This window comes from Pseudophryne corroboree, chromosome 6 (assembly GCF_028390025.1).
Source record: "Pseudophryne corroboree isolate aPseCor3 chromosome 6, aPseCor3.hap2, whole genome shotgun sequence".
In the NCBI taxonomy this organism is placed as follows: Eukaryota; Metazoa; Chordata; class Amphibia; order Anura; family Myobatrachidae; genus Pseudophryne; species Pseudophryne corroboree.
The window spans coordinates 466,418,236-466,445,067 of NC_086449.1; the positions used below are offsets into that span (position 1 = coordinate 466,418,236).

Consider the following 26,832-nt stretch of genomic DNA (forward strand, 5'->3'; position numbering starts at 1 on the left):
GGCACGTGGAGGACACACACTACTGAGCCACATTTTGACTTGTTTTAAGGACATTACATCAAAGTTGGATCAGCCTGTAGTGTGTTTTTCCACTTTAATTTTGAGTGTGACTCCAATCCAGACCACCTGATAATGATAATTTTTGTGTGATTTTGTTGTCAGCCCATTCATCTATGTAAAGAACAAAGTAATAAGAATATTTCATTCATTCAGATCTAGGATGTGTTGTTTAAGTGTTCCCTTTATTATTTTGAGCAGTGTGTGTATATATATATATATATATATATATATATATATTTATATAGCATCATTATTAAACATCATAACAAATCTCTGTTAATGTATAATTAATTAGAAAGTGTTGTCATTTTACACCTGCCTGAAATACACAAGCTGAGTAACATTACTATTACTAAAAGAATGCTTGTCTAGCCCAGTGAGACAGTACTACGAATAGTACTAGCTTCTGGTCAAGTAGTTATTCTAAAAAAAAAACATTTTGTTTATTTGTGAATAAAACCTGTGAGTTCACAGTTTACACTGTGCTAAATGTGTGCAAACACATAAAATCCCTGATTATTCTATTCCCCCTAATTTCTTGAGAGTGAACATAGCAACACATTACCAGCACCCCAGGGCTATTCCCACTCGTGGGTGTCAACGAGCCCGCAAGGGGACTCAGCGCTTGCCCTGCCGCCAGCATTTCCACCCACCGGGATACCGTATGTAACCCGAAAAATGCACCCATATCTAGATTTGACATATCTTACATTTGTGTGTTTCTACTTTAACCTGGAGGGGTGGAATGTGGTTGCTTTTGGATACTGAGGTCGATTGTAAAAATGTGATTGTGATGATGATTCCAGTAACAAGAGTAGGCAATTCTGAATGGCTGCTCAAGTATTGACCCATCCGTCATATAGTATGTCAAGCATTAGAATCACAGTTATAACAAGTCACATCTGTCTAATTGGATTAATTGTCATTTCCATTTGGACTACTGCAATTTTTAGAGTGATAAATGATTGAAGTTGGTGATTTTGTAAATGCCTTTTTGCATAGCAAAGTGAATGCACACATATTCACAATTACTGACCTGCACAAATTAAGCATGTACTGTATCAAACATTTTGACTAGAAAGGCAGAACGAGGGAGAGAAGGGGGTACTCTTACATAGGCAGAGTTCAGTATGGGCAGGTACATGGAGATGCAGCTCTTGTATGCTAAATGCATGTTAGGAAGCATCTCTGCTACAAGGCAGATGCAGACAACACTGATGATGATGGTAATGGTAACTTGTTGTAAATTAGGTGCATATGCTGCTGATCTGGAGGCGTACATCTTGTATGTACACTTTATATATATATATATATATATATATATATATATAGGTGTGTAGTGATCCGGCACTCACTGGTAAAGGGATAGCTTGGTCCGGTGCCCGTGCTGACGCTTTCACGTAATTGTAGCAAAATGGATGCCCGGCACTCTGGACTCAGTAAGTAAAGTAAGCAGGAGCCCCTCCAGTACTGTCGTCAACGTTTCAATTTATTAAATTTTCCTCAGGACATGCAAACAAACATAGAATACACTCACCTTATATCCCCAATGGTGGAGCACAATGGTGGGGTTATAAGGTGAGTGTATTCTATGTTTGTTTGTATGTCCTGAGGAAAATTTAATAAATTGAAACGTTGACGACAGTACTGGAGGGGCTCCTGCTTACTTTACTTACTGAGTCCAGAGTGCCGGGCATCCATTTTGCTATATATATATATATATATATATATATATATATATATATAAAATCTTTATGGCATTTTAGCATTTGATCCAATCTTTCTTTAATTGTTAAGCGGAGTTTATCAATAACAATTTGAATTGTTACATATAAAAGCAAGTAAAATAGGATACACCGGCAGAACAGGCATCATGGTAGTATGAACCATTTAGGGAAGGAGTAGGTTAGAGAACACTAGGTGTGGTTGTATTTGCTTTTACAAAGTCAAAGGCTTCTGAATTGAATACTGCTTTGAACAAGTTACTGACCACAATGCCAGATAGGAGGAGCATACTAAGAACAAATATATAATGTATGTATTACTTCTGATGAGATTCACACATTCTTAATTTTATACAGTATATTAAAAAGGAGGCCTGGTTCACAATTCCTTTATTTTCCCAATAGCCACTGGCTGCCATTTACAGGGTAATATTTGTTTTATTCACTTCACATCAGAATGGTATAATCTTTAATGTAAACCTTCTATAATCATTTCTTGGCATGTGTTAGCCACTAAGCAGACACAGTACAGTTCTACCAACTGCAGAAGCCTCCTCTTCCTGTGAAGAAGAAAATAAGTCTTTGATGTATTTTTACTTTGTGACTATAATCTACAGCTACAGATATTTTTTTTTTTTTCAGTTTCTAGAGTTCTCTTTCTCATATCGCTCTCAGGTTAAGCAAGTTCACTAGTATATCCAATAAACTCTGCTACAGTTTTACATAATGCAATGATGGCTTATGTACAGTATGTGCATTTTACATAATGTACCAATATTATATCACAGTGGAAACAAGAAGATCAGAATTGGGTTTTGGAGACACACTCAGGTTGTCTGTATATAACAGGGCATGGGTAAAGTTAGATTATACGTTACTGCAGTGACCTATTCCTTTTGCCTGAGTTTGATGTTTAACTTGGTTAATACTATTGGCCACACTTTCCTGCCTTTGCACATATTGGGATCCTGTGGGATATCCCATGCAGGGCCTCTGTCTAACTAGATGGTGCATCCTACTCACTTCATCCTCCTGCTATCAACATATCCACTTAATCACAATCAACATCGCTATGCTGAACCCCGCATCATCTTCTTTATGCCTCCATCATCTTCACACAGCATGGGATGTAGTTATGTGACCCCAATAGTGCCAGATACACGTTGCCCCTCAGTGCCAGATATACATTGCCCCACAGTGCCAGATATACATTGCCCCACAGTGCCAGATATACATTGCCCCACAGTGCCAGATATACATTGCCCCACAGTGCCAGATATACATTGCCCCACAGTGCCAGATATACATTGCCCCACAGTGCCAGATACACAAATGCCCCCACAGTGCCAGATATACATTGCCTCACAGTGCCAGATACACATTGCCCCACAGTGCCAGATACACAAATGCCCCCCAGAGTGCCAGATATACATTGCCTCACAGTGCCAGATACACATTGCCCCACAGTGCCAGATACACAAATGCCCCCAGCCTGCCAGATATACATTGCCTCACAGTGCCAGATACACACATGCCCCCAATGTGTCAGATATACATTGCCCCCCAGTGCCAGATACACAATTACCACCACTGTATCATATATCCATTGCCCCCCAGTGCCAGATACACAAATGCCCCCACAGTGGCAGATATGCCCCCAGTGCCAGATACACAAATGTCCCCACTGTGTCAGATATACATTGCTTTCCAGTGCCAGATACAGAACTGCCCCCACAGTGCCAGAGATGCCCCCAGTGCCAGATACCTGAGATGCCCCCAGTGCCAGATACAGAGATGACCCCAGTGCCAGATACAGAAATTCCCCCCAGTGCCAGATATGCCCCCAGTGCCAGATACATATGTCCTCACAGTGCCAGATATGCCCCCAGTGCCAGGTACACATGCCCCCCCTTCCCCTGCTGCTTACCGCGCTACTGCTTCCTGTGTGTGAGGGGAGTAGAGTGCAGCGTGCGCCTCTCCTGCCCCTCAGTGTCTACCTTCAATTAGGCGCCGATCCATAATCACGGCCTGGCGCCGAATTGAAGGTAGCAGCGGTGCGGTGAGCAGAGGCAGGGAGCAGTGGCCCGGCGGCGTGGCTATAGCATGCCCATGGCTAAATTCTTAAGGGTACGCCGTACCCACCCGTACCGGCACACTTGCAGCGCTGCCGAGGGTCCCCCTGCATCCAGAACACTGAAAATAGCGACAGTCGGTATGCTGACTAGACGGAGCTATTCCCACTCGTGCGTGTCCATGACACCCATAGAGTGGGAATAGATTCTGTGGTGTGTGCAGCTCGCCACCGAGCCCGCAAGGGTCTTCGTTGCGCTCGCCCCCACCACTGGCATTCTGCGGCTGGGATCCCGGCGTTGGTATGCTGACCGCCAGGATCCCGGCCCCAACCCCACAGCACAGCATGCCTTCACCTGCACTCTACACCTCCCCACATTTACATGTATTACATTTTTACCAGTTAATTATAGCAGTGGTTCCCAAACTTTCTTGTATCCCAGCGCCCTAGAGTACCAGCAGTTTTTTCACGGCACCTCTAGGCCAAAAGTTTCTTATTGAGAAATTAAGAAAAAAAGAACATTAAGTAAATTGTGCTTAGTTATGTGGTGGTGGACAGGGTTGCAATTCTGTTCGGCCACACATTTTATGATTGGCAGCCACTACCACTAATTTTACTTATCACATTGACCATAAATTATTGGATTCTCGACCACCAACCAAGGTACCCAGTTTGGGAACCACTGAATTACAATGCTGTATTTGTAATCTCCTTAGTATCGTTTACCTTGTATTTTCCTTATTATTAGTTCATTCTAAAGAGAATTCAATCTCTATGGCATGATTAATTATGTCTGCAGCACTAACAGGGGGGAGCAAGGCTGCTGTGCTTATCATTTCAGGTCTACAGTGTTCCTATCATTTCAGCAGTAACCCTGGACAAATGACACCACCCCAAAAGCCAGCCCTTTTAGTAACTGTAATATTAGATGTGACTAAACAATACTGATGTAGAGAATCTGGGAACAGGAATGTCTACAGAAATAATACAGTATCTCCACAAAGGAGGCACTTAGTGTGAATAGAACAGCATAACTAGGGATGTAGTTATTTCATTGTCAGAAACCAAAGTTAGCGTTTTTTATCCGCAATTGTCATGACAGTGTGAATGCAGTACAATAACTCACTGATGGCTTTTAAAAGTAACTCAGAATTCAAACAAGTACCCTTCATTTTATTTCTTCTTTGACTATATCTGTTCAAAATATACCTTTATAAAGCTATATGTAAGAAAGCAAGTCAGTGTAATGTAATGCTGTTCAAATTTATGGAATAAAAACACAGTTATAGTTTTAAATTAATTTTTATTGAATGTGTTTAAGGCAGTTGTCACCATAACTATTGTTTAAAAGGGCTTTTATGGAAACAATTGAGAGCTTGTCTTTATTTAGAGAAAGTTGTCATAGTGGTAGCCAAGTAGTGAACCATGTGATGATCTGCACATTTCACTGTCTGCTATTGTTGTCTAGATTCCTCTTTATCCACACTTGTCTGTGATCCTGACTACAGATATAACAGCTACTGATCACAGCTTTCCACAACTGCCTAATAAAAGCCTTCACAGCTTTCAGAAGTCATACAAACATGATTGCCATGTCATTTGATGGAGATTTACAGGCAATCACATTACAAACCTAATTATTCTTGCTTTCAGTTAGCAAAAGTACACAGAAAAGCGAATCTACTCCTATCCTGATAAGTGTTGCATCTAATTGAATAATCCTGAAAATGCTACAAATGTGCAACAATAATACTCTGAATATTAAATACGTGGTTTTGTATTTCCAGTAGCCAGTGGAGCAGTGAAATTCCTTAACTGCTTCTTTTATGCATGCAGGGGAAAAAATCATGGTATGTTGCTAAATCTCTTTTCAGGAGCGACAGAAAGAAACAACTCGAATCCTTGTTAGAAAATTGCAGAGTCTGGTAACGACAAAGAGCTCATGTTTGTTCTATTGTTACTTCCCCTGTGTCCTGAGAGCGAAGCCCTTAAAAGCTGCATGAATCCAGTATGGCGCAGCTGTACTGCTTTAAGAGAGGAGGCTTGTCAATTTCTGGTTACAATAGAAAGAGAGTTTTTTAGTGCCTGTTGCAGTGCTCAGCACAGTTGGGGATCAATGTTAGCCATTCAAACTGCACCCTTTTTCATGGCTTTGATTTGTTAATTCAAGACTAAAGGTCCGGCAAGGGGGTTTTGAGTATTTAAGAAAGCTGATGAACTGTTTAAGAAAGCTGATGAACTGAGAGCGTTCGTAGTCTTGGTGTGACAATTTCCATAGTTGGTGGCAACTATTGGCTCCGAGGGAGCTGTGTCCTTGTTGACCTACTTGTTATTAAAATGCACAAGCACTGCGATTCTCAATATTTCATCCCTATTTCATTGTCAATACCACCTTCTGAGCCGTTCAGCTTGTTGGTTGCTCTAAAGATTCTCTTAGATTGGGTTTGAAAACTTCACCTTAAACACTAGATTAGACTGATGTTCTGTTTTCCGTGCTCCTGTTGATTTGTTGAACCTTTGCAGGGCTGGAAAGCAAGTAGCAGCTTGATGGGGAGACAGCCTGCTAATATGATTTACCAGTCTACAGTCATGCACAATAAGTGTGAATAAATACAAGGGTCTCACAGAATCAACCCTAGCCTTTCCTTTCCTCTTATTTTTGCTTGTCAGGAAAATAATGCATGCCCTTACAGGAGCTTGATGTGCAATGAATAAGATACAAAACAATACCATTTCTTTATTTTTATTTTATTTTTAAGTGGTTTGGAGCTGTCAAATGCATTGTACGAGGAAGAGATAAGTAGTGTTGTTTAGACAGTACGGCATAAATTATATGATTTCTGTACGACGCTAATGTGAAATTGCTGCTAAACATTTAACCTTTTGTTTACTAAGAGTAAGAAATGGAAAATATAAACATATTTGCAATTTTTTACATTACATTGCTTCAGTAATATAAATGTTGCTTCTACCATAGTACAGTAATCATGATTAGGTTTTGTATTAAATTAACGAACATGCATAGCTTAGTTTCTGGTATTAGATTTCTAGCATACATATCATTATTGCTACCTGTCACATCACACATACACACACACACACACACACACACACACACATACACACACAGTTATATGGCATTTGAGTAAGTTATAAAATGGGTCTGTAATACTTGCTTAAGTAGAAAAAAAAATGGGAGTAGTGCGATTCACTTCAACTTAGTGCCTTTGGGAGGGGGGGGGGTTATTATTATTTTATTTTATGCTATAGATACATTTAATGTATTCAACTGGAATGCTGACAAACTGATATAGACTAAACAATGTAGAAATTACTTTTCTACAAACATTTGTGAATATTATCTATATGTTGGTACATTTATGCAATACACGCTTTATAAATGTAATAATCTAGATCTGTATTGGTGCTTCTCAGCGGATCTCATCTCAGTTCATACACCAACATTATTTAAATTTTATATGCAAAGTTAAAATACTTTCTAATAGTAAAATTACTTTTTGTTCAATCTATTTAAAATGCATATCATTTTGCTGTGTGAAAAGCAACAGAAGGAGCAAATTTTGTCACACGTTTTAATTTATTAACATTTATTTCTATAGCACCAGTACACGCTGCAACATTTTACAATGAACTTAATGATACAAATTCCTCTTGATTTCTGCTATATTTCTTCCAACTCTTAATATAATGGACGCTACTCGCTTGAATCTTAGCTACACTGTTGGTCCTCTTTCGTATGAAGGCACATTTTCCTATTGACACTTCTCAACACATTCTTAAAAAGGAGGAAATTACATTGGGAAAGGATTTAAACCTTTCTCCTGTGGAGAGGCTCCCTACATACAGGGCATAGACAGGAGATCTCAATAAATGTAATCTCTTCCCTCTTAACAGGATCACATCCTTTACGTCTTCTGTTTGACCGGCAAGCATGTGTTGTTCAGTGTGACGGGAAGAGGGGACATTATTTCTACAATAATAATCCTGTTGTTTACTGCTTATTTGGCTCTATGTTATTGCACCTTCCCATGTACCATACAATACTTGCTAGGTCAAAGTTATTAAGTCTGTATGTGGGGGTGTATATATATATATATATATATAGATATACTGTGTATATATATATATATATATATATATATATGTAGTACAATACATATATATTCTATAGTATTTACTATATTTTGGATCTTTTTAAAGACACAATTAAGATATACTGTACATGTTAAATGTGGAAGTCCCAGCAAATGCATAAAGTGCGTGTGTATCTATATATATATATATATATATATATATATATATATATATATAAGCATTTGCCTACGGCTTGGCTCACATGGATGTCTGTTATGGCTCAGCCTAACTAATTTTACAAAGACACAATAGAGAGAGTTTTTTAGTGCCTGTTGCAGTGCTCCGCACAGTTGGGGATCAATGTTAGCCATTCAAACTGCACCCTTTTTCATGGCTTTGATTTGTTAATTCAAGACTAAAGGTCCGGCAAGGGGGTTTTGAGTATTTAAGAAAGCTGACTAACTGAGAGCGTTCGTAGTCTTGGTGTGACAATTTCCATAGTTGGTGGCAACTATTGGCTCCGAGGGAGCTGTGTCCTTGTTGACCTACTTGTCATTAAAATGCACAAGCACTGCGATTCTAATATTGTGGTAGATATTATATAAAAATGCACAAGCACTGCGATTCTAATATTGTGGTAGATATTATATAAAAATGCACAAGCACTGCGATTCTAATATTGTGGTAGATATTTTATTAAAATGCACAAGCACCGCGATTCTAATATTGTGGTAGATATTTTATTAACATGCACAAGCACTGCGATTCTAATATTGTGGTAGATATTTTATTAAAATGCACAAGCACTGCGATTCTAATATTGTGGTAGATATTTTATATTGTACACATTGATCACAAAATTTCTTTGTAAACAATATTGGAGTTTTTTCTTCCGGGATGAACACAAAAGAAGCTTGGGGCTACTAACTCATGAGTAAGCCACGTAAAGCCCATGGGAGAAGCAGCTGGTTGATCTCCACCTGCAGCCATTACCGTTTGCCCCTGCAACATGTTAATCGTCATAGCAATGCAGGCTCTTAGATGAAACTGCAGGCACTTCAATTGAAAAGGAAAATTGTTGGGGCTAGAGGGTATACGTTGTATAACTATAAACACAGTCTTACCTGCACCACTTCACATTAGAATTTGCCCCAATTAGGTTCCTCCTCAGACCAGTGACTTTAAGTCTGGTTCCGTTGCATAACTTGGGTGAAGTCAAGTTCCACAAAAGCATTATTGGAACACCAGCTAACAGTGCGCTGAGTGTCAAGTATCTGATTTTTTTCTTTATTGCTATTCTCCCTGATATCCCATCAAGACCATATCTATGTCAGTTTCTTTCTAGGTCACTAAGCTATACAATAGTGAAACTGAGATTCAAATTACCCAGTAGCGTTTGCGGCATGCTGGAACAAACAGAGACAAAAATCCAGTGTTTGTTTTTTCTGTATACATAGTTCATAAACAGTCCCTAGAAGTATGTTTCATAAAATAAATTTCCATATACAGAAACAGCCCTTACAGATATATCTATCTATCTATCTATCTATCTATCTATCTATCTATCTATCTATCTATCTATACATATATATATATATATATATAAAGTAAGATGTGCTTTATATAAACTTGTATGACAGAGGAGGAAAACATCTTCATTAGAAACTAAGGTAATACTTAACCCTCCCTATACAGTATATGCAAAAAAAGATGTTGAAACTTGTGCTGCTCCTCCTTGAGATGTAGTCTGCTTTAAATTGAATTAATTGTGCATTTGTTGACAACACTCTTACACTGAATTGTTTGTGATTTACCTTATTTTTATACTGCTGATTGATCATATCCAGCCTTTAATAAAAACAACATTGTTTATTTAAATGATGTATGTGCCTGCTTTCCTTTTCTATATAGTAGTGGATTCTGACATTTACTTGCTTCTATTATCAATTGTTGAGTTGAATAATGCTGGCTGCAAAGTGCAAAACAGTTATTTTAATGAATGTTACAGCTTGGAAGCAGAACAGTTAGTGCTAATTCACATAAAGAACAGTCTAGGTCAGGTTGCTTGAGTTTCTGGCGAAACATACAGTTCTCTTATCAGGAAATTATACCATTATTGACTTCAAGTGCTGGCCTGTCATCTTTTCAGAGTGTTTCATTAGTAGTCATTAATCTGTATCTGTTAAATAATCCCTGCATACTTACTGAGTCTCTTTCTTTTTACAGCAATGGTATAGCAACTCTGTAAAAGTCATATGTGTGTGGCTGGCTGACAGATTAGACCTTCAGCTGCATGTTTATCAGTTAAAAACAATTATCAAGATTGTGAAGGTAAGGCCGTACTACTTTGTCATCTTATGCCAAACCTGTATTATTATTTTTTCTTCAATGATTTATGCTGCTCATATTATTGCGCTTTATGGAAAATGTATGTATGTGTGACCATCACTGTTATATTTAATACCAGGATACAAATGCAATAAGCTTCAATCCTTTGAAACCACTTAAACATTTCCATTAAATAACTTTGCTATCACCTTATACTAGATTGATTAAAACTGGTCTGATTTGCATTTTAGTATGTAAATGGTGTCATGCAAATCCAATATTTATGTTTTATGAAGTTCTTACTCTTCCTTCCAAGAGCCGCTAGTAGTATTTACACGTGTAAGTAACATGCTAAAGTTCATAATAGGGGAGATGTGCTAAACCTTGGCGATAAAGAGCGGTATCCTATTAGCCTCAATGCCGTTTTGGCCTGTCAAAACGGGCAAACATAGCGATTAATGACCTATGGTCATTATCGCGGTATCAAATTAGAGGCTGTTTTGATCAGGAATAAGTCCCCAATCCGAGGTGTTATCGCGGCTTCCGCAGCCCCTTATGGGGGATTATGCTTTGGGTGCCTGGCATCGGGTGTAAAGGATGCCGGCGTCAGGGCTAATAGGATTGTCCCCTGTTGTAAAGTACTGCTGTTAATAGGATACCTCCCAAAGTACCAGCCAATCAGCTCCTAATTGCCATGTTACAGGCTGTGTTAGGGGCTGATTGGTTGGTACTTTATCTCTCTCCACTTTATCACTCTCCAAGGCTTAGTACATCTACCCCTTTGGAATGTATTTAAAAGAAATGTATATACTTGACAAGACAACAGTACATTATCAACAGCAGTGATGGGCATCAGGCAGCCATATGTGGGCCAGTATACAGTCACATGGTTGACGGTTACCATATAGACATTCATGTCAACACTAGATTATTACCATGGTTTAACATTCGACAGGCACCATGTCAATGTCAACATTCTCAAAACGCTGACAATGTTAGGATTAGGCTGCAGGGGGGTTTTAAGGTTAGTCATTAGAGTGAGGGTTAGTGGTAGGCACTTAGGTTTGGGTAAGGGGAACAATACTTATAGGAATGCTGGGTGAGCAGAGGTCTGTGCAGAAAGTGACAAGTCATATGACTGTCAGTACTCAGAATCTTGAGTCGTTGCAGCCTTCAGGAGCATATAAGGGACTTCTGGGCCTCCAGGGACGTTAGGTCAACTTTCTGTCATGTCAATATTTCAGCCTTGTGTATGTGATGATATTGACCTTGTACATACATGTCGACATGAGAACTGTCAACCTAACAGGTTGCTCTCCCAGTCTCCACCAGTGGCCCCCAGCTCCCTCCTACTTTATGACCTATTTGTCTACTTCTGTGCTATTTACTTCAGTATCCGAATTACATGTCGACAGTTAAAAGATTAACAAACAGTAGGTTAACACCAAATTCACACTATCCATCTGGGACTATTGTTCTAGAGCAGGGGTAGCCAACCCTGGTCCTCAAGAGCTACCAACAGTTAACGTTTTCTAGGTCTCCTCACAAAGTCACAAGTTAAGTAATTAGCTCCATCTGTGGCTCTTTCCAAATGTGTCAGTGAGTAATGACTACACCTGTGCACCTGCTAGGTGAGCTGGAAAACGTGAATTGTGGGTAGCTCTCGAGGACCAGGGTTGGCTACCACTGTTCTAGAGTATTTCACTTTATCTATAACTTACATCATATGTTCCTTCTTTGGAACAAATCACGTTTCCATCTTTCCATCTTCATTTGTCCACTGGACCAAAATCAAAATGACGTTAGATTCGTAAGGGACATGGAAACGTACGTTGACCTGTGCCACTGCGTGTCCTCTTATATGCTGAAATTATGTTAATTCTTCAGTGCATCAATCTGTATCAGAGCGTTTAAGTGATCTGACTTATATGCAACTGTTATTTGTACTTAGCTGTCTTATTGTCACATATGTGCCTTCTTTCTCCTTCATCCACTAGGGGCCACTGGAGTGTAGTTACAATGGGGAAATAGTAGGCAGTAATTGGGAGCTGGCACTTTAAAATTCTCACACTGTGGCTAGCTCCTCCCCTACTATCTCCCCTCCAAGCCAGTCTTAGTTTAGTGCCCGAGGTAGCTGGTTCACTTGGGTTTAGCTGAAGAATTTTTTCTTTTTTCTTTATTATTTTATTTTTCTTTCACACACTCACAGACTGGCAGCTCTGCCACTGCCAGTCTGCACCGCGGGAGCTGCCGGCGGGGTCCCATCGCAGCTGCGTGCGGCTCGGGATGGGCCCCGGCTGAGGGAGACACTGAGCTCTCCTGAGTTGGCCGGACACCGCTGCGTGCGGCGCGTGTCGGGGCCACTCCATCCAGCAGAAGATTCCGGCAGCATGGCAGCGGTGAGTATCAAAAATGGCCGGACACCGCTGCGTGCGGCGCGTGTCGGGGCCGCTGGGTCGAAACGCCTGACGGTAGGAAGCGGTGAGTACAATCTCCCCCCCTCCCCCTCCAGACTGATGTATGTTTTTACATTTTTCAGTTTCAGTGTTTTAATACATGGATGGACAGGCTCCCCTATACTCTCCAGTCAGACAGGCTGGAGTGCATAAAAGGCTTACTAATTTGAAATTGGCGCCATTATGTGGGGGGCGGAGCTTCAGCCCGCTCTGTAAGCGGGCTCAGCGCTCTTCACTCCCCGGCTGCAGCATACAGGCAGCCGGGTGATACATTTACATATATCATATATCTGTGTAATAATTAGCATAGCTCTCATGGCAGAGTGGTAACACCTATGGTTACGATGCCCACGAGCTAGGGTTCGATTCCAGCAAAGGACACACTCTCCCCGGCCGCAGCATACACACTTACAGGCAGCCGGATGATAGTGCGGTTTTAATTTGAAAGTGACCGGAGCAGGGGGGCGGAGCTAACTCCCGCTCCGTTCGGCGGGCTCAGGCTTTCCGCTCCCCGGCCGCACATCGCTCCCCGGCCGCAGCATACAGGCGGCCGGGGGATGCATGGGCGCTTTCCGCTTACTATACAGCGGATTTGAATTTGGCGCCGAAGCGGAGGGGGCGGAGCTAACTCCCGCTCTGTACGGCGGGCTTTCTCCGCTCCCCAGCCGCTGCAGCATGACGAGACGCCGCTCCACAGTCCCCCGCTCCCCGGGCCACTGAAAGCTCCTTTCCTCTCCTGGCTGTGCAGGGAGGATTCTTTACATGTATAAGGTATGAGGGGGGAAGGGGGGTGAAGCTTATTCCCCCCGGTGGAGGCTCCCAGCTCTCATTGTCTCTAGGCAACACACCTGTCTCTGGAGTTTGTAGCTTTTCTGTGCAGTGTGCTGCAGAAATATTGTTACATCTTGCTTTGGCTACATTCCTCCTGCAGGGGAGTCCTCTGCCCCATTTCAGACATTTAGATCAGGGAATCTGCTCTATTACAGGAGCTGGGACTCAGCTCATTGATAATTAAAAATCTAATGTGCAGTATTTCTTTACCCTACAAATACACAGTATTTATCTACCCTACTAGGTGCACAGTAATTATCTACCCTATTAGGTGCATGGGTTCACTGTGGTGTGTGTGTGTGTATATAGATATATATAGATATGTTTGTATATATATATTTAAGTGTGTGGGTATGTATATAGATATATCCATACAATACCATATATAGGGGATAAAACAAACACTTCCGCAATGTTTTCTAGAAACAGAATACCCCACCTTGCCACATAACATTTTCACCCATCTTTTCTCACAGGCTGGTCACCATTTTGAAAAGCCAGCGGAACCTCCGAGAAACATCGGGTGCACCTTAATTAGCGGTACACTACATACAGGGCGGGGTGTTGCCTTCCCTTTATTATTCCTTGGTGTCACTAGTTACTAATGCTATTTGTAATTGGGGAATGTGTGTAAGGCATCAGACAAATAGCGCTGTGGCTCAGTACGCTAGTAGCGGGTATCTGAACAGGGGTTTGAATCCAAACAAAACTTTAAGGAGAGCTCCTATAGCCTAGGGCTAAGACTCCTGTCCCACAGCGCAGCGTTACTGGTTCAGGTCTCCGCTGCTCCAGAAAGTTTAGTTGAATCGTGTCGGTCACACATTATAGTGCAGACCTTACATAGGGCTGTGTTTATTTAACCCACCTTTTCTCCTTTCGTTTGTCTCACCTGGGATAGTCAAAGAATTCCCTCTTAGGTGTGAAGTATGCGGTGGAGCCATCTGCAGAGCCCTCCACGCACCTGCAGGACACTCCTGTTTGAACAGCTCAGATTATACAGGTAATGTCACTGGTAACCAGAGACCTTGTACGTCATTCCACCTCTCCAGGTTTCTAAAGGAACCTTGCTAACCTTCCATGTTACAATACTGATGATGTCTGTTTTCTGTGGAGTCTGAACCTGTGTCTCAGAATATCCAGGTGCATTATACAGCAGTTCGTCTGAGACTGCAGGTAAAGGAGGCGGACACGTCAAGTCCATCAGGGTTCGACGCCGATGACGAAATGACAGCGACTGGTCCAGTTTCGGATGAGCTGGGCAGGCTCCGGTAGACGGCCGGCAGACACCCGAATACACAATTTCAGGTATCAAACAATGTTTGTTTTCCTATCCTTTCCCCGCAGACGGCAGGAAAGGGTATCAGAACCTCTCCAGGGTATACCCCTCGATGTATCGCCGGTCCAACAAGCTGCCGTTTTCCTGAGGCAACCTTGCTCAGGGATCCATCGAAGACATATACGGCAGCAGGGTTCTACCTTGTCCGGAGCAGGTAGGTTGTGGAACAATTGTCCTCTAGGTTACAGGATGTTTCGCATCCGGATCAATTGATACTTTGGTACGGGTCAGAATCACGATTCTGCTTTATGTTCTTTGGAGGTCTCCACGTCTGCAGTCTCGGAACCTGCATTTTCGCTTTGGGCTGTCTTAACCCGACGACCTCTGGGGCTGCGACAGTGACAGGTGAACATGAAATCCTACGGGGCAGATGGTTCAGGGGAAGGAACTTTCTGCAGGATTTCTTGAACCATTGGAGGTAAGTCCACTTTGCTTTCTCCTACTTCTGCCCCAGCTCCAAGACAGACCTTTACCGGTCTTTCCTTTAGATTTTTACCGTGCCCTTTCAGGCTTCCGATTCCACACGGGCGATATCTCTGTCGCCAGGGGATCTCAGAAAAAAAAAAAAGCTGAAGCAGAGGTCCAGCATCCTCGGTCCAGTCTGATTTTACATCATCCTATACACACACTAAAGGTCAGACTTTCCTACCACCTGGAGGGTCCCAGGGTAGGCGCAGGTCGGTGGAAGAAGGCTTGGGCGGTTACAGACTAGATTTGGGAGTACAACCGTCTCGGGAGTCCCTTGGCAGGGGTCGACCGATTTACGATGACAAGAGAGTCATAATGCAGGCGGCGCTCCATATGCTTCTAACCGCAAAGGGTGTTGATCCCTGTTTTTTACATATCATTTGAATCGGGACAGTTCTCAGGCCTTTGTTTTCTTTTCACGTTCCGAAGCCAGTTGGCTCGGCCAGGCCTATTCTGGCCTTAGAATCCTTTCAGTCTGTGATTGCTAGTTGAACAAGAAAGGGAGTTTTACGCATCCCTTGTCTTCAGGGATGCCTGTTTACTGATTTCCGTTGGGTTTCCTCATCGGGCTTTACTCAGTCGCATTACAGGATTCTCATTTTCACTGTAAGTCCTTTTCTTTCGGTCTCTCTTCCGCTCCCACAGGGTTCAGGAAGATCACAGAATAACTCTTTTTCAAGGGGTTTACGTTGGTTCCCTAATGGGACAATCTACTGCTACTATCCCACTCTGTACATTACGTGGCTTCTGAAGATCCGATTTATGCTCCTCATAAACGTTTTCTCAACAGGGTCCGTCGGAGGATTTTTCCTTCCTCGGTACCAGGTACTCTATTTCTTCAGTCAAGCTGCGACGCAATGAGTGGCTGCCTACATTCCCCTCTGAGCGGGGGACAACAATCTTCTTTCCAGATCAGGCCACCAGGTCAGACTCCTGGGTGAGGGAACATTCCCCGGAGTTTTGTCAGCTGGTCTGCTGTGGGCGGAGATTTCGAATCGACCTCAGGGCGTTCTGACTGACTCTTTAACCCTTTACTACTCACCGACGTGAGCTCTGGTGGCAGTAGCCGAGGATGCCCTCAGGGCTCCTGGGAGTTTCTGGTTATTTTATCCTGCCTCCTTTTCTATTTCTACCTCACTTTCGGTAACACAGGAGGAGAATATGCATGCTAGTCCTCTCGGTGGCTCTGGTTGGGCCACCCATGACTTGAAGATACGGCTACAACCGTTGTCGGTAGAGGAGCCTTGGCTCCTACCTCGACTGGACTGTCTACTTCAACAGGGTCCTTTTCTTTGTTCAATCTTACACTGGTTTCATTTAACCGTGTGACTGTTCACGAGACCTCAGAAGGGAGGAGTTCCCTAGTTCGGTTAGGCCTACTGGGCCCCGATTTCAGAAGTCTGTTACCTCTTCTCGCTTTTGCCACTTCTGGAAAGCTGTATGGGACATAATAAGGATAAAAGGGGGTTTTCCCCTTCTTTCAGTTACCATTCAGCCGTAATCTTTGGTTTCTCTGGGAGGTTTTGCTCCGCTGCGCTTCAAACCACATTGACCTGAATTTTCGGTCCCTGCCTTTTTCGGTTTTCTTCCAAAAGAAATTAGCCTGGCGCCCGTAAGTTCGGGCTCTCTTTCAGGGAGTACTCTATTAGCAACTCCCCCGGCTGAGCTTCGGCCTCAGCGGTCGTTTCTCCCAAAGGGCATGTCCGTTTTTCATATAAATCTGACACTAGTGTTTTTCAGTCCTCTTTGACTGTTGTCAGGGCTCGCTGACTTTCTCTACAGAGGTCTTAGGCTATTCGACGAAGGGTTTTTTCTTCTTTATTCTGTACGATGCTCCCGTGCTAAATAGCCAGGGTCCCAGCATATGCTGGGCTGTTGGATACAGTCTTCTTGGCGGTTGCTCGGGAGCCTCCGTTTTCCATTTCAGCGCACTTTACGTGCGTGGTGGGACCTTCGTGGGCAGCTGCCCGTGGGGTCTCCATGAATACTTTATGTCGCGCGGCTACTTGTTCAGACCGACATTCGTTTTGTCAAATTCTACAAGTTTGACACTTTTGCGGCCTCTGCATCTCACTTTGGCCGAGCGGTTTTACAGGACTCTCAGCGCTCTCCCACCCGTTTTGGGAGCTCTGGGACGTCCCCATTGTAACTACACTCCAGTGGCCCCTAGTGGATGAAGGAGAAATCAGGATTTTGGTACTTACCGATAAATCCCTTTCTCCGATTCCACAGGGGCCACTGGACGCCCGCCCAGCGCTGTTCCTCCTTGTTTTTTGCTTAACGGTTTGCAGATCACCATATGACTGCTTGTTGAGTTCGGGCTAACCGGTTGTTTGTTAGGTTCTGTTCCAGGTTGGGTTTGTGTTATCCTGGGTTACAGGGCGTCATTAACCTCCTCTACCTTACGGTTTGTTTATTACAGCTCTCCTCGGGCACAGTTTTACGTAGACTGGCTTGGAGGGGAGATAGTAGGGGAGGAGCTAGCCACAGTGTGAGAATTTTAAAGTGCCAGCTCCCAATTACTGCCTACTATTTCCCCATTGTAACTACACTCCAGTGGCCCCTGTGGAATCGGAGAAAGGGATTTATCGGTAAGTACCAAAATCCTGATTTTTTTGCTTAGTAGTGATGCATTCAATAACAAAAGGGTATCTGGTAGCACTTATTTAAATCAGGGTAAATGGTATTTTTTTTTAATGGAAACAGTATACCTATTACTAACACACAAAGGGGGGGGTTATTCAATTAGCTCCAAGCATTTCGGAGCCATTGAATTCGCCCCCCTGCCTGTTCAATTGCAGGCTATTTTTGCCCCTTTTTAAGGCATTTTCGCCAATGCGTTTTCACCTTTTTTATTTTTAAGTGAAAAGGCATTGGTGAAAAATGCCTCAAAATCGCACAAAACATCCTGATTTTGCAGGCTTAGGTGGGAAAACACATGGATTCGCCGATCCACATGTTTTTCGCGCCTGCTGTATTTTTCACCCAGGTGAAAAAAACGGCCCTGCTATTTAATGGAGCAAATTCCCATTCTCCCCAAAAAATAGCGAAAAAGTGCGCTTTTTCGCCTAGGCAAAAAAACAACAAAGGACCTAATTGAATTCCCCCCTAGTGTTAGGAGTATGGTGGCCAATCACGGGATCGGAATCGGCGGGATCCCGGGATTTAGTGCCAAAAATGGCTGGGATTCAATCCCGGGATTGCAAACTCCAATCCCAGGGATGGAGGGATCAGCGTTGAGCGTCCACAGGGCGCTCAGACGCTGTCCGGCTTCCTTGTTCCGGCTCCCCAGCACAGCATGAGAGGTCACGCTGCGCCATCAGCCGCTGCCGGGAGTGGCCAGCAGGCTCCCAGCAGCGATCAGAAGTTGTTCCCCACCCGCCCGCCCCCAGAATTTTGTGAGAGTTATGTGTGTGGGGTGGGGTGAGGGGGCGGCCACATAGCTAAAAGCCAATTCCGGTAATCCCGGGATTGCCCATTTTTCAATCCCGATACCCGGGATTGAAAAAATGGCCCGTGATTGGCTTCCCTAGTTAGGAGATATAAAATATACAACTAATCACAAAAGATGTATGATATAAATGAATAAGTTATGTGTAATAGAATTAATAAGTAACACCTAGGAGCTGTGTATTGGGGAATGTAAACAGGACAATTTTAACAGACATAAGGCACTAATTATGCACATTGTGTTTGATTTCATGCACACTGAGATTCTGACCCAATGACCCTTTCTCTGCTGTCAGGGTCTGCACAAATAAAGAAAATATTTCTTATACTTATATATGACTCCTGAACAGCATTGAATTTACTATTTTAACAAGCAATGTAGGTCCATATAGAGGTCACAAAGCCTTATTGTTAATATATCGATGAAAGCAATTTCTTGGATTCCAAGATATACAGTATGTACAGCAGTATTTGCCAAACTGGATGCCATGGCACCCTGAGATTCCTTGATGCACTTGCAGGGGGACCTCAGGTTGGTGGTCCGGAACCAAATCAAATTTTTTATGGTCAAGGTGTTGGGCAAAACCAGAGCTGGTGACTGACAATCTTAAAATAATTAGACAATTGGAAGCACAACTCTGCCCAACCCCACATAATTAAACCTAAGGATGACAGGTAAGCAGGGCTGGTGCAAGGTCTCTGTGAAACCCTAGGAAAATCTTCAGCCTAGCGCCCCCCCAACCTGCAAACCCCACCACCACGTCCACCACTTCCCGAAGGGGAGATGCAGATGGGCTGGGGTGAATTGCATCATTAAACGTATGCAGAGAAAAGAGACAACACTACAGGACTTTTAAAGTGATAAAGTATATCTTTACTTATATATAAAGTAAAAAAAACTGTTGTGAATTTGTTCACAATCTACTTTCACTTTAAAATTGCTGTAGGGCAGTCTATTCTTTATATACTGTATAATACTGTATATAGGGTCTGATGGGGATATTTAATTGTGGTTGGATACGCGATGTCGCCGGTCAGAATACAGATAGCAGCATGCCGACCACTATAATACCAACATCTTGAATTCAATTAATTAACCTTACCCTTTACCCTAACCCTTCCTCTCTGCAGCCTAACCCTCCCCGGCATGCTAAAATTCAGGATGTCAGCTGTCAGGATTCTGGCGTGGTATATTTGTATGCTCCTTATTGTGTTACATGCCCCCATCTGTAAGTTCATTACTGACCCGCATACAGAGATATCCTTCAGTTTTTTGCTAGATGACTTCAGTGGCTCCCTCCAGTGGCCGGTGCCCCTAGGCAGCCGCCTAAAGCTGCCTAATGGTAGAGCCGGCCCTGCAGGTAAGCACAATTTACTTAACCACTTTCCCCACAAAACCGCTCAGAAATTGTTGTTGTTGTTTTTTCTTAAATTACTTAATAAAGTTTAAAAAGTATTTTTGATAACATTTTAAGATATTTTGTTAAAAATTACATGTAGGGGGTATTTTGCATCCCCCCTGGTGTCTATAGGCCCCCATTATAAAATACCCACTCCCCATTGGTAATAGACCCCCCCAATGATCTTAAATCCTAATAATAGTACCCCCCCCCCATACCCGCTTAGAAGCAAAAAAAATCCATATTTTATAAACCCCCCAACCTGTAAATAAGCAACCCTCCCTGTGTATTTTATTACTATTAAACCCCTGCCCATCACCAAACCCCCGCCGTGGATACTGTGACTACTTTACTTTATATTCCCCTTCCCCCGCTGGTTATAGATGTCTATCTGGAGGTCCACCCCCATAGGCATACACTTTCCCCTACTCCACATGCAGAGTGCAGCGGAGTTGTGTGTCAGAGGGGACTGATGATCAGTAGTCCCTGTTGCAGCTTATCTCTTCACTTGCAAAGATCTGACAAATTGTGCAGGGAGAGGAACTAAGTTTCTCTCCCTGCACCATGATTCCCCGGAGCATGTGCTCCTGAATGCCAGCTGCTCTGCATTATGGAGCGTAATTCCAGAAGTGATGGTGGCGGTCAAAGACCACCGCATCACTTTCAGGGAGCCAGAGGAGATCCTCCCCACACTTGTACATTCATTCTCAGCACGGGGCTAACGAGGGGGCAGTGCGTCACATGTGATGCGACCTGGCCAACAACTGTATTCCTGACTCCCATCTCATCACATGCAACGAAGTTGGGCAAGTGGTTAAATGTGTATTTCTCTTACGTCCTAGAGGATGCTGGGGTCCATATTAGTACCATGGGGTATAGACAGGTCCACCAGGAGCCATTGGCACTTTAAGAGTTTGAGAGTGTGGGCTGGCTCCTCCCTCTATGCTCCTCCTACTAGACTCAGTTTAGAAAATGTGCCCAGAGGAGCCGGTCACAGTTTTTATCTTACAGGGAAGCTGCTGGCAACAGCCTCCCTGCATCGAGAGACTGAGGAGGAGAGCAGTGTCCGGCCTGCAGGGTCTGAGCCACTGTCTCCGCTGACTGGACACTGAGCTCCAGAGGGGACAGATCGCTCCCCGCCGCAGGAGAACGCTCTCCCCAGCAGCATGCCGCCGCCCCCTTGCAGAGCTGAAGTTGTGGCGAGTGAGTCACCGACCCCCCTAGCAAGCAGGGGGCCGGTGTGAAGATGGCGGCTACAGGGTAGGAGCGCAGTACTAACTGCGCTCCGGGGCTCAGCGGTACATAGTGCGGCACTGTGAGGGTGGCCCTGAGCCTGCGCCTACACCCTATACTGACCACACAGCCTGTCGGGGTCCCTGGATCTCAGCCAGCACCAAAATTCCTCAAGCCAGTATAATCTTCAGAGCGGAAAGACATCATCATTACGGGGGCGGAGCTTCTCAGACTGGACCCAGCAGTGTTTCAGCGCCATTTTACTGCACCCATGCTGCCTGTGAAGAGCAGTCCTTCCAGAGCACCTCCAGCTATCTGTACGGTACCAGGGGGTTGTGGAAGGGGGGGAAGGCTGTATAAATAGACTGTGTCACCTATTAAGGGACAAAGTCAGTGCTGGTTAAAGGGTTGGCTCCAATCTCTGTGTGTGTCTGCCATTCTTGGGGGGGAAACTGTCTGCGCTGTACCTTGTGTGTATGTGGGGTGTACAAGCAAACATGTCTAGAGACTCTGTCTCATATGCTGCAGAGGATTTATCTTCTCAGGAAGATCCCATCCTATGTAATCAGGATTGCACAGTTATAGCGCAGATCCCAGCTAGAGAACCAGAGTGGTTAGCCTCTCTTAGGGGGGCTTCTTCTCAGATTTCTGAAAGGTTTGCAAGGACTGAGCATGCAACTCAGGTATTGCAATCCTCTATGGCAGTATGGTTTGATACTGCTCCCTCGAGGACCCCTGCAGTACATTCTCACAAACGTGCTCTTGCCCAAATTATGCAGGATGACACGGATACCGATTCTGACACGGCAGACGGTGATGGGGATGTGTCGAGGGGGACGGAATCACTTAGGGGTACAGTTGATGATTGAGGCCATGCGGGATGTGTTGCATATTTCTGGCACGCCTGCTGAGCAGGTTGAGGAGGCCTTTCCGGACAGTAAGGAAGCCCCTCTCACCTTCCCGGCATCTAAGGAGTTAAATACTATATTTGAAAAAGCCTGGGAAAACCCGGAGAAAAAAATCCAGATCCCTAAAAGGGGCCTGGTTGCTTTTCCCTTCCCGGAAGACGATAGACAGAAATGGGAGTCCCCGCCTATAGTTGACGTCTCGAGGCTGTCCAAACAGGTGGTCTTACCAGTCCCGGTATCTACCGCGTTGAAGGACCCAGAAGATCGCAAGGTGGATGCTACGCTCAAATCCATATACATAGCTTCCGGGGCTATACTGCGGCCTACTATTGCCTGTGCATGGATTTCTAAAGCCATAGCTAAGTGGTCAATCACTCTGCAGGAGGACTTGATTACGATGACTAAAGGTGACGTTGATTTGTTTTTACGTAACATACAGGATTCTGCAGGGTTCCTGGTAGAATCTATGAAGGATCTGGGTTCCATGGCTGCGGGGATCTCCTCCATGTCCGTCTCGGCTCGCAGGGGTCTCTGCTGCGCCAATGGTCTGCGGACGCGGAATCCAGTAAAAGTGTGGAGAGCCTACCCTATACAGGTCAGGCTCTGTTTGGGGAGGCACTGGATGCGTGGATTGCCACTGCTACCGTGGGTAAGTCTCCTTTTCTTTCCTCGCCTGCACCGGCTACGAAGAAGCCTTTTACTCCCACCACGTCATAGTCCTTTCGGCCCGCAAGGCCTAGAAAGAACAAGCCTTCTCACACCTTCTTTAGAGGTGGTCGTGCCAAAGCCAAAAAGCCTGCTCACGCAGGTTCCCAAGACCAGAAGCATGCTTCTGGTGTCTCAAAGTCCTCAGCATGACGGTGGACCCTTGGATACAGGATATAGGGGGTAATTCTGAGTTGATCGCAGCAAGAACTTTGTTACAGTTGGGCAAAACCTTGTGCACTGCAGGGGAGGCAGATATAACGTGCAGAGAGAGTTAGATTTGGGTGGGTTATTTTGTTTCTGTGCAGGGTAAATACTAGCTGCTTTATTTTTACACTGCAATTTAGATTGCAGATTGAACACACCACACCCAAATCTAACTCTCTCTGCACATGTTATATCTGCCTCCCCTGCAGTGTACATGGTTTTGCCCAACTGCTAACAAAGTTCCTGCTACGATCAACTCAGAATTACCCCCATAGTGTCCATGGGGTACAGGCTGGAGTTTCAAACTCTCCCACCTCACCGTTTCTTCAAATCAGGCTTGCCAGCTTTGTCGGCAGACAGAGCGATTCTTCTGGACGCTATCCGAAAATTGGTAGTGTCCGAGGTCATTGTTCCAGTTCCACCTCATCAGTTGAACAAAGGTTACTATTCGAACCTTTTTGTGGTACCGATGCCAGATGGTTCGGTAAGGCCAATTCTGAACTTGAAATCTTTGAACCCTTATCTCAGGGACTTCAAATTGAAGATGGAGTCTCTGAGAACAGTTATCTCAGGACTGACGGAGGGGGAGTTCCTGGTGTCCCTGGACATCAAGGATGCGTACCTCCACATTCCCATTTGGTCGCCGCATCAGGCCTATCTCAGGTTTGCACTGTTAGACGATCACTAGCAGTTTCAGGCACTGCCGAGGGTCTGGAGAGCTGGGCGCTGCGGCTGTGGACGCTGCGGTAAGGTCCTCTAGTGGTGACACAGTATAGTGTGTCAGAGACAGAAGCTGGCTAAAGCTGTGTGCTAACAGCTAAGTATGTCTCCTGTGCTGGGTGCAGCCATGTTGGAGACAAGAGTATTACCAATGAAGTTCTCAGTCTGTGTCAGCCAATCCTGCATTTTCTCCCCTTACAAAAGGGGGCTGGCTCAGAGGGAGAGTGCCAGTGCTTTAAGTTACCTCCTTGTGAAAGGTTCTCCAGCTCTGTGCACCCTGGTTACTTCTGGTTCCCTGGTCCTGGTTGCTCTCATCTATCAGTTACCTTAACGCTGCTGCAGTCCTGCCACTCGTGGAAGCGTTCACGGGGTCCCAGGTCATAGAGGAGCTCCAGGTGCTAACGGGGGTTCCCGCTGACGTCTTAATGTCTTCAAAGTACCTTCAAAGTAGTTCTTTAGCCTCGTCTTTCAATCACAAACCACAGTCTTCATTTCTTCAAAGTCCCAGTTCTTCAGCCTCATCTTTAAATCATAAAACACAGTCTTCTGTCCTTTACCAGAGATCTTCAACTTCACTCTTCAAGTCATTTAACCATAGACTCTAATTCTTCCAGTTTCTTCAGTTTCTCCAATATTCGTGTACAGCTTGATTATTCATTAAAACTACAAGTGTCTTCCTATGGAGTCCTCCTTTTCTTTACGCCCTCCGGCCAGCGTTAACACTTAGTTTGGCTTCCACCCCATGAGGAGGAATTACATTCAGCCACCTTGTTTACTCTCCTCACAGGTAGCTGTCCCTTCAGCCAAAACTCTGTTGTCGGAACCCCAACTTACGCCAAGCGTGACACTTTTCCTGCAAGCAGGTGTGGATATGGGCCTGAGATTGGGATCAAGGTCCAGATCTCAGCTTTATCCATTTTTTTCCAAAAACAATTGGCTGTCCTCCCTGAGGTTCAGACATTTTTGAAAGGGGTTCTGCACATCCAGCCTCCCTTTGTGGCACCAACAGCACCCTGGGATCTTGATGTGGTATTACAGTTCCTGCAATCGGATTGGTTCGAGCCTCTACAGGAGGCTGAAATCAAATTTCTCACGTGGAAAGCGGTCACTTTGTTGGCCTTAGCTTCTGCTCGACACATTTCGGAATTGGGGTCTTTGTCCTGTAAAAGTCACTATCTGGTCTTCCATGAAGATAGGGCGGAACTCAGGACTCGTCCGCAGTTCCTTCCTAAGGTTGTGTCAGCTTTTCATATCAACCAACCTATTGTGGTGCCAGTGGCTACTGACTCCTCAATTGCTTCAAAGGCCTTGGATGTTGTGAGGGCTTTGAAGATTTATGTGGAGAGGACGGCTCATCATAGAAAATCTGACTCTCTGTTTGTCCTCTATGATCCCAAGAAAATTGTGTGTCCTGCTTCTAAGCAGTCGATTTCACGCTGGATCAGGTTCACCATCCAGCATGCATATTCTACGGCAGGATTGCCATGTCCAAAATCTGTTAAGGCCCACTCTACTCGTAAGGTGGGGTCTTCCTGGGCGGCTGCCCGGGGTGTGTCGGCTATACAGCTTTGCCGAGCAGCTACTTGGTCTGGGTCAAACACGTTTGCTAAGTTTTACAAGTTTGATACTTTGGCCTCTGATGAGCTCAAGTTTGGTCAATCAGTTTTGCAGGAACCTCCGCGCTCTCCCTCCCGTTCTGGGAGCTTTGGTACATCCCCATGGTACTAATAACCCCAGCATCCTCTAGGACGTAAGAGAAAATAGGATTTTAATTACCTACCGGTAAATCCTTTTCTTGTAGTCCGTAGAGGAAGCTGGGCGCCGGCCCAGCGCTTCGTTTTCCTGCAGTGGTTATTTAGTTCAGTACTGCCTGGTTCCGAGGTAAGTTCTGTGTTCTTTACGGTTTTAGTACTGTTTCAGCTGTTGCTGAGTTTTCCGGCTTGTTGGCTGGATTTGCCTTGTTGTGTGAGCTGGTATGAATCTCGCCACTGTCTGTGTATTTCCTTCTCTCGAAGTATGTCGTCTCCTCGGGCACAGTTTCTATACTGAGTCTGTAGGAGGGGCATAGAGGGAGGAGCCAGCCAACACTGTTAAACTCTTAAAGTGCCAATGGCTCCTGGTGGACCTGTGTATACCCCATGGTACTAATATGGACCCCAGCATCCTCTACGGACTATGAGAAAAGGATTTACCGGTAGGTAATTAAAATCCTATTTTTTTTCTGAATTTATCAAGTAGAAACTTTTGGCCTAGGGGTTCTGTAAAAAAATGCTTATGCTCTAGAGCAGGCCTGGCCAACACATCCTAGCATTCTCTGCCTCAGTTTTAGCATTTCCTAATAGCAAAAATATGCACTTGTAGTTTTACAACAGCTGGAGTGCAACAGGTTGGCCATGCCTGCTCTAGAGTGCAATGTTTCAAGATCGTTTGGGAACCACTGATGTACAGATTTGTAGTTTAGATTTTTTACCCCAAACAGCTATTTATTTATTTATTTATTTATTACTAGTTATTTATATAGCGCACACATTCCGCAGCACTATACAGAGAATGGGGGTAATTCCAAGTTGATCGCAGCAGGATTTTTTTTAGCAGTTGGGCAAAACCATGTGCACTGCAGGGGGGCAGATATAACATGTGCAGAGAGAGTTAGATTTGGGTGGGTTATTTTATTTCTGTGCAGGGTAAATACTGGCTGCTTTATTTTTAGACTGCAAATTAGATTGCAGATTGAACACACCACACCCAAATCTAACTCTCTTTGCATATGTTAAATCTGCCTCCCCTGCAGTGCACATGGTTTTGCCCAATTGCTTAAAAAAATCCTGCTGCGATCAACT

At 44.2% G+C, this 26,832-nt stretch overlaps 1 protein-coding gene across 9 annotated transcripts in view; it reads left to right on the top strand.

Moving 5' to 3' along the window:
* The window catches only part of CADPS2 (calcium dependent secretion activator 2), a 919,737-nt gene that overhangs the window by 858,944 nt on the left and 33,961 nt on the right, over positions 1-26,832 (top strand). For all 9 annotated transcript variants that reach the window (XM_063927189.1, XM_063927182.1, XM_063927183.1 and 6 more), the window contains one exon: positions 10,177-10,281. In XM_063927189.1, the coding sequence (XP_063783259.1) occupies positions 10,177-10,281 (105 nt within the window). The remainder of the gene's footprint in view (positions 1-10,176; positions 10,282-26,832) is intronic.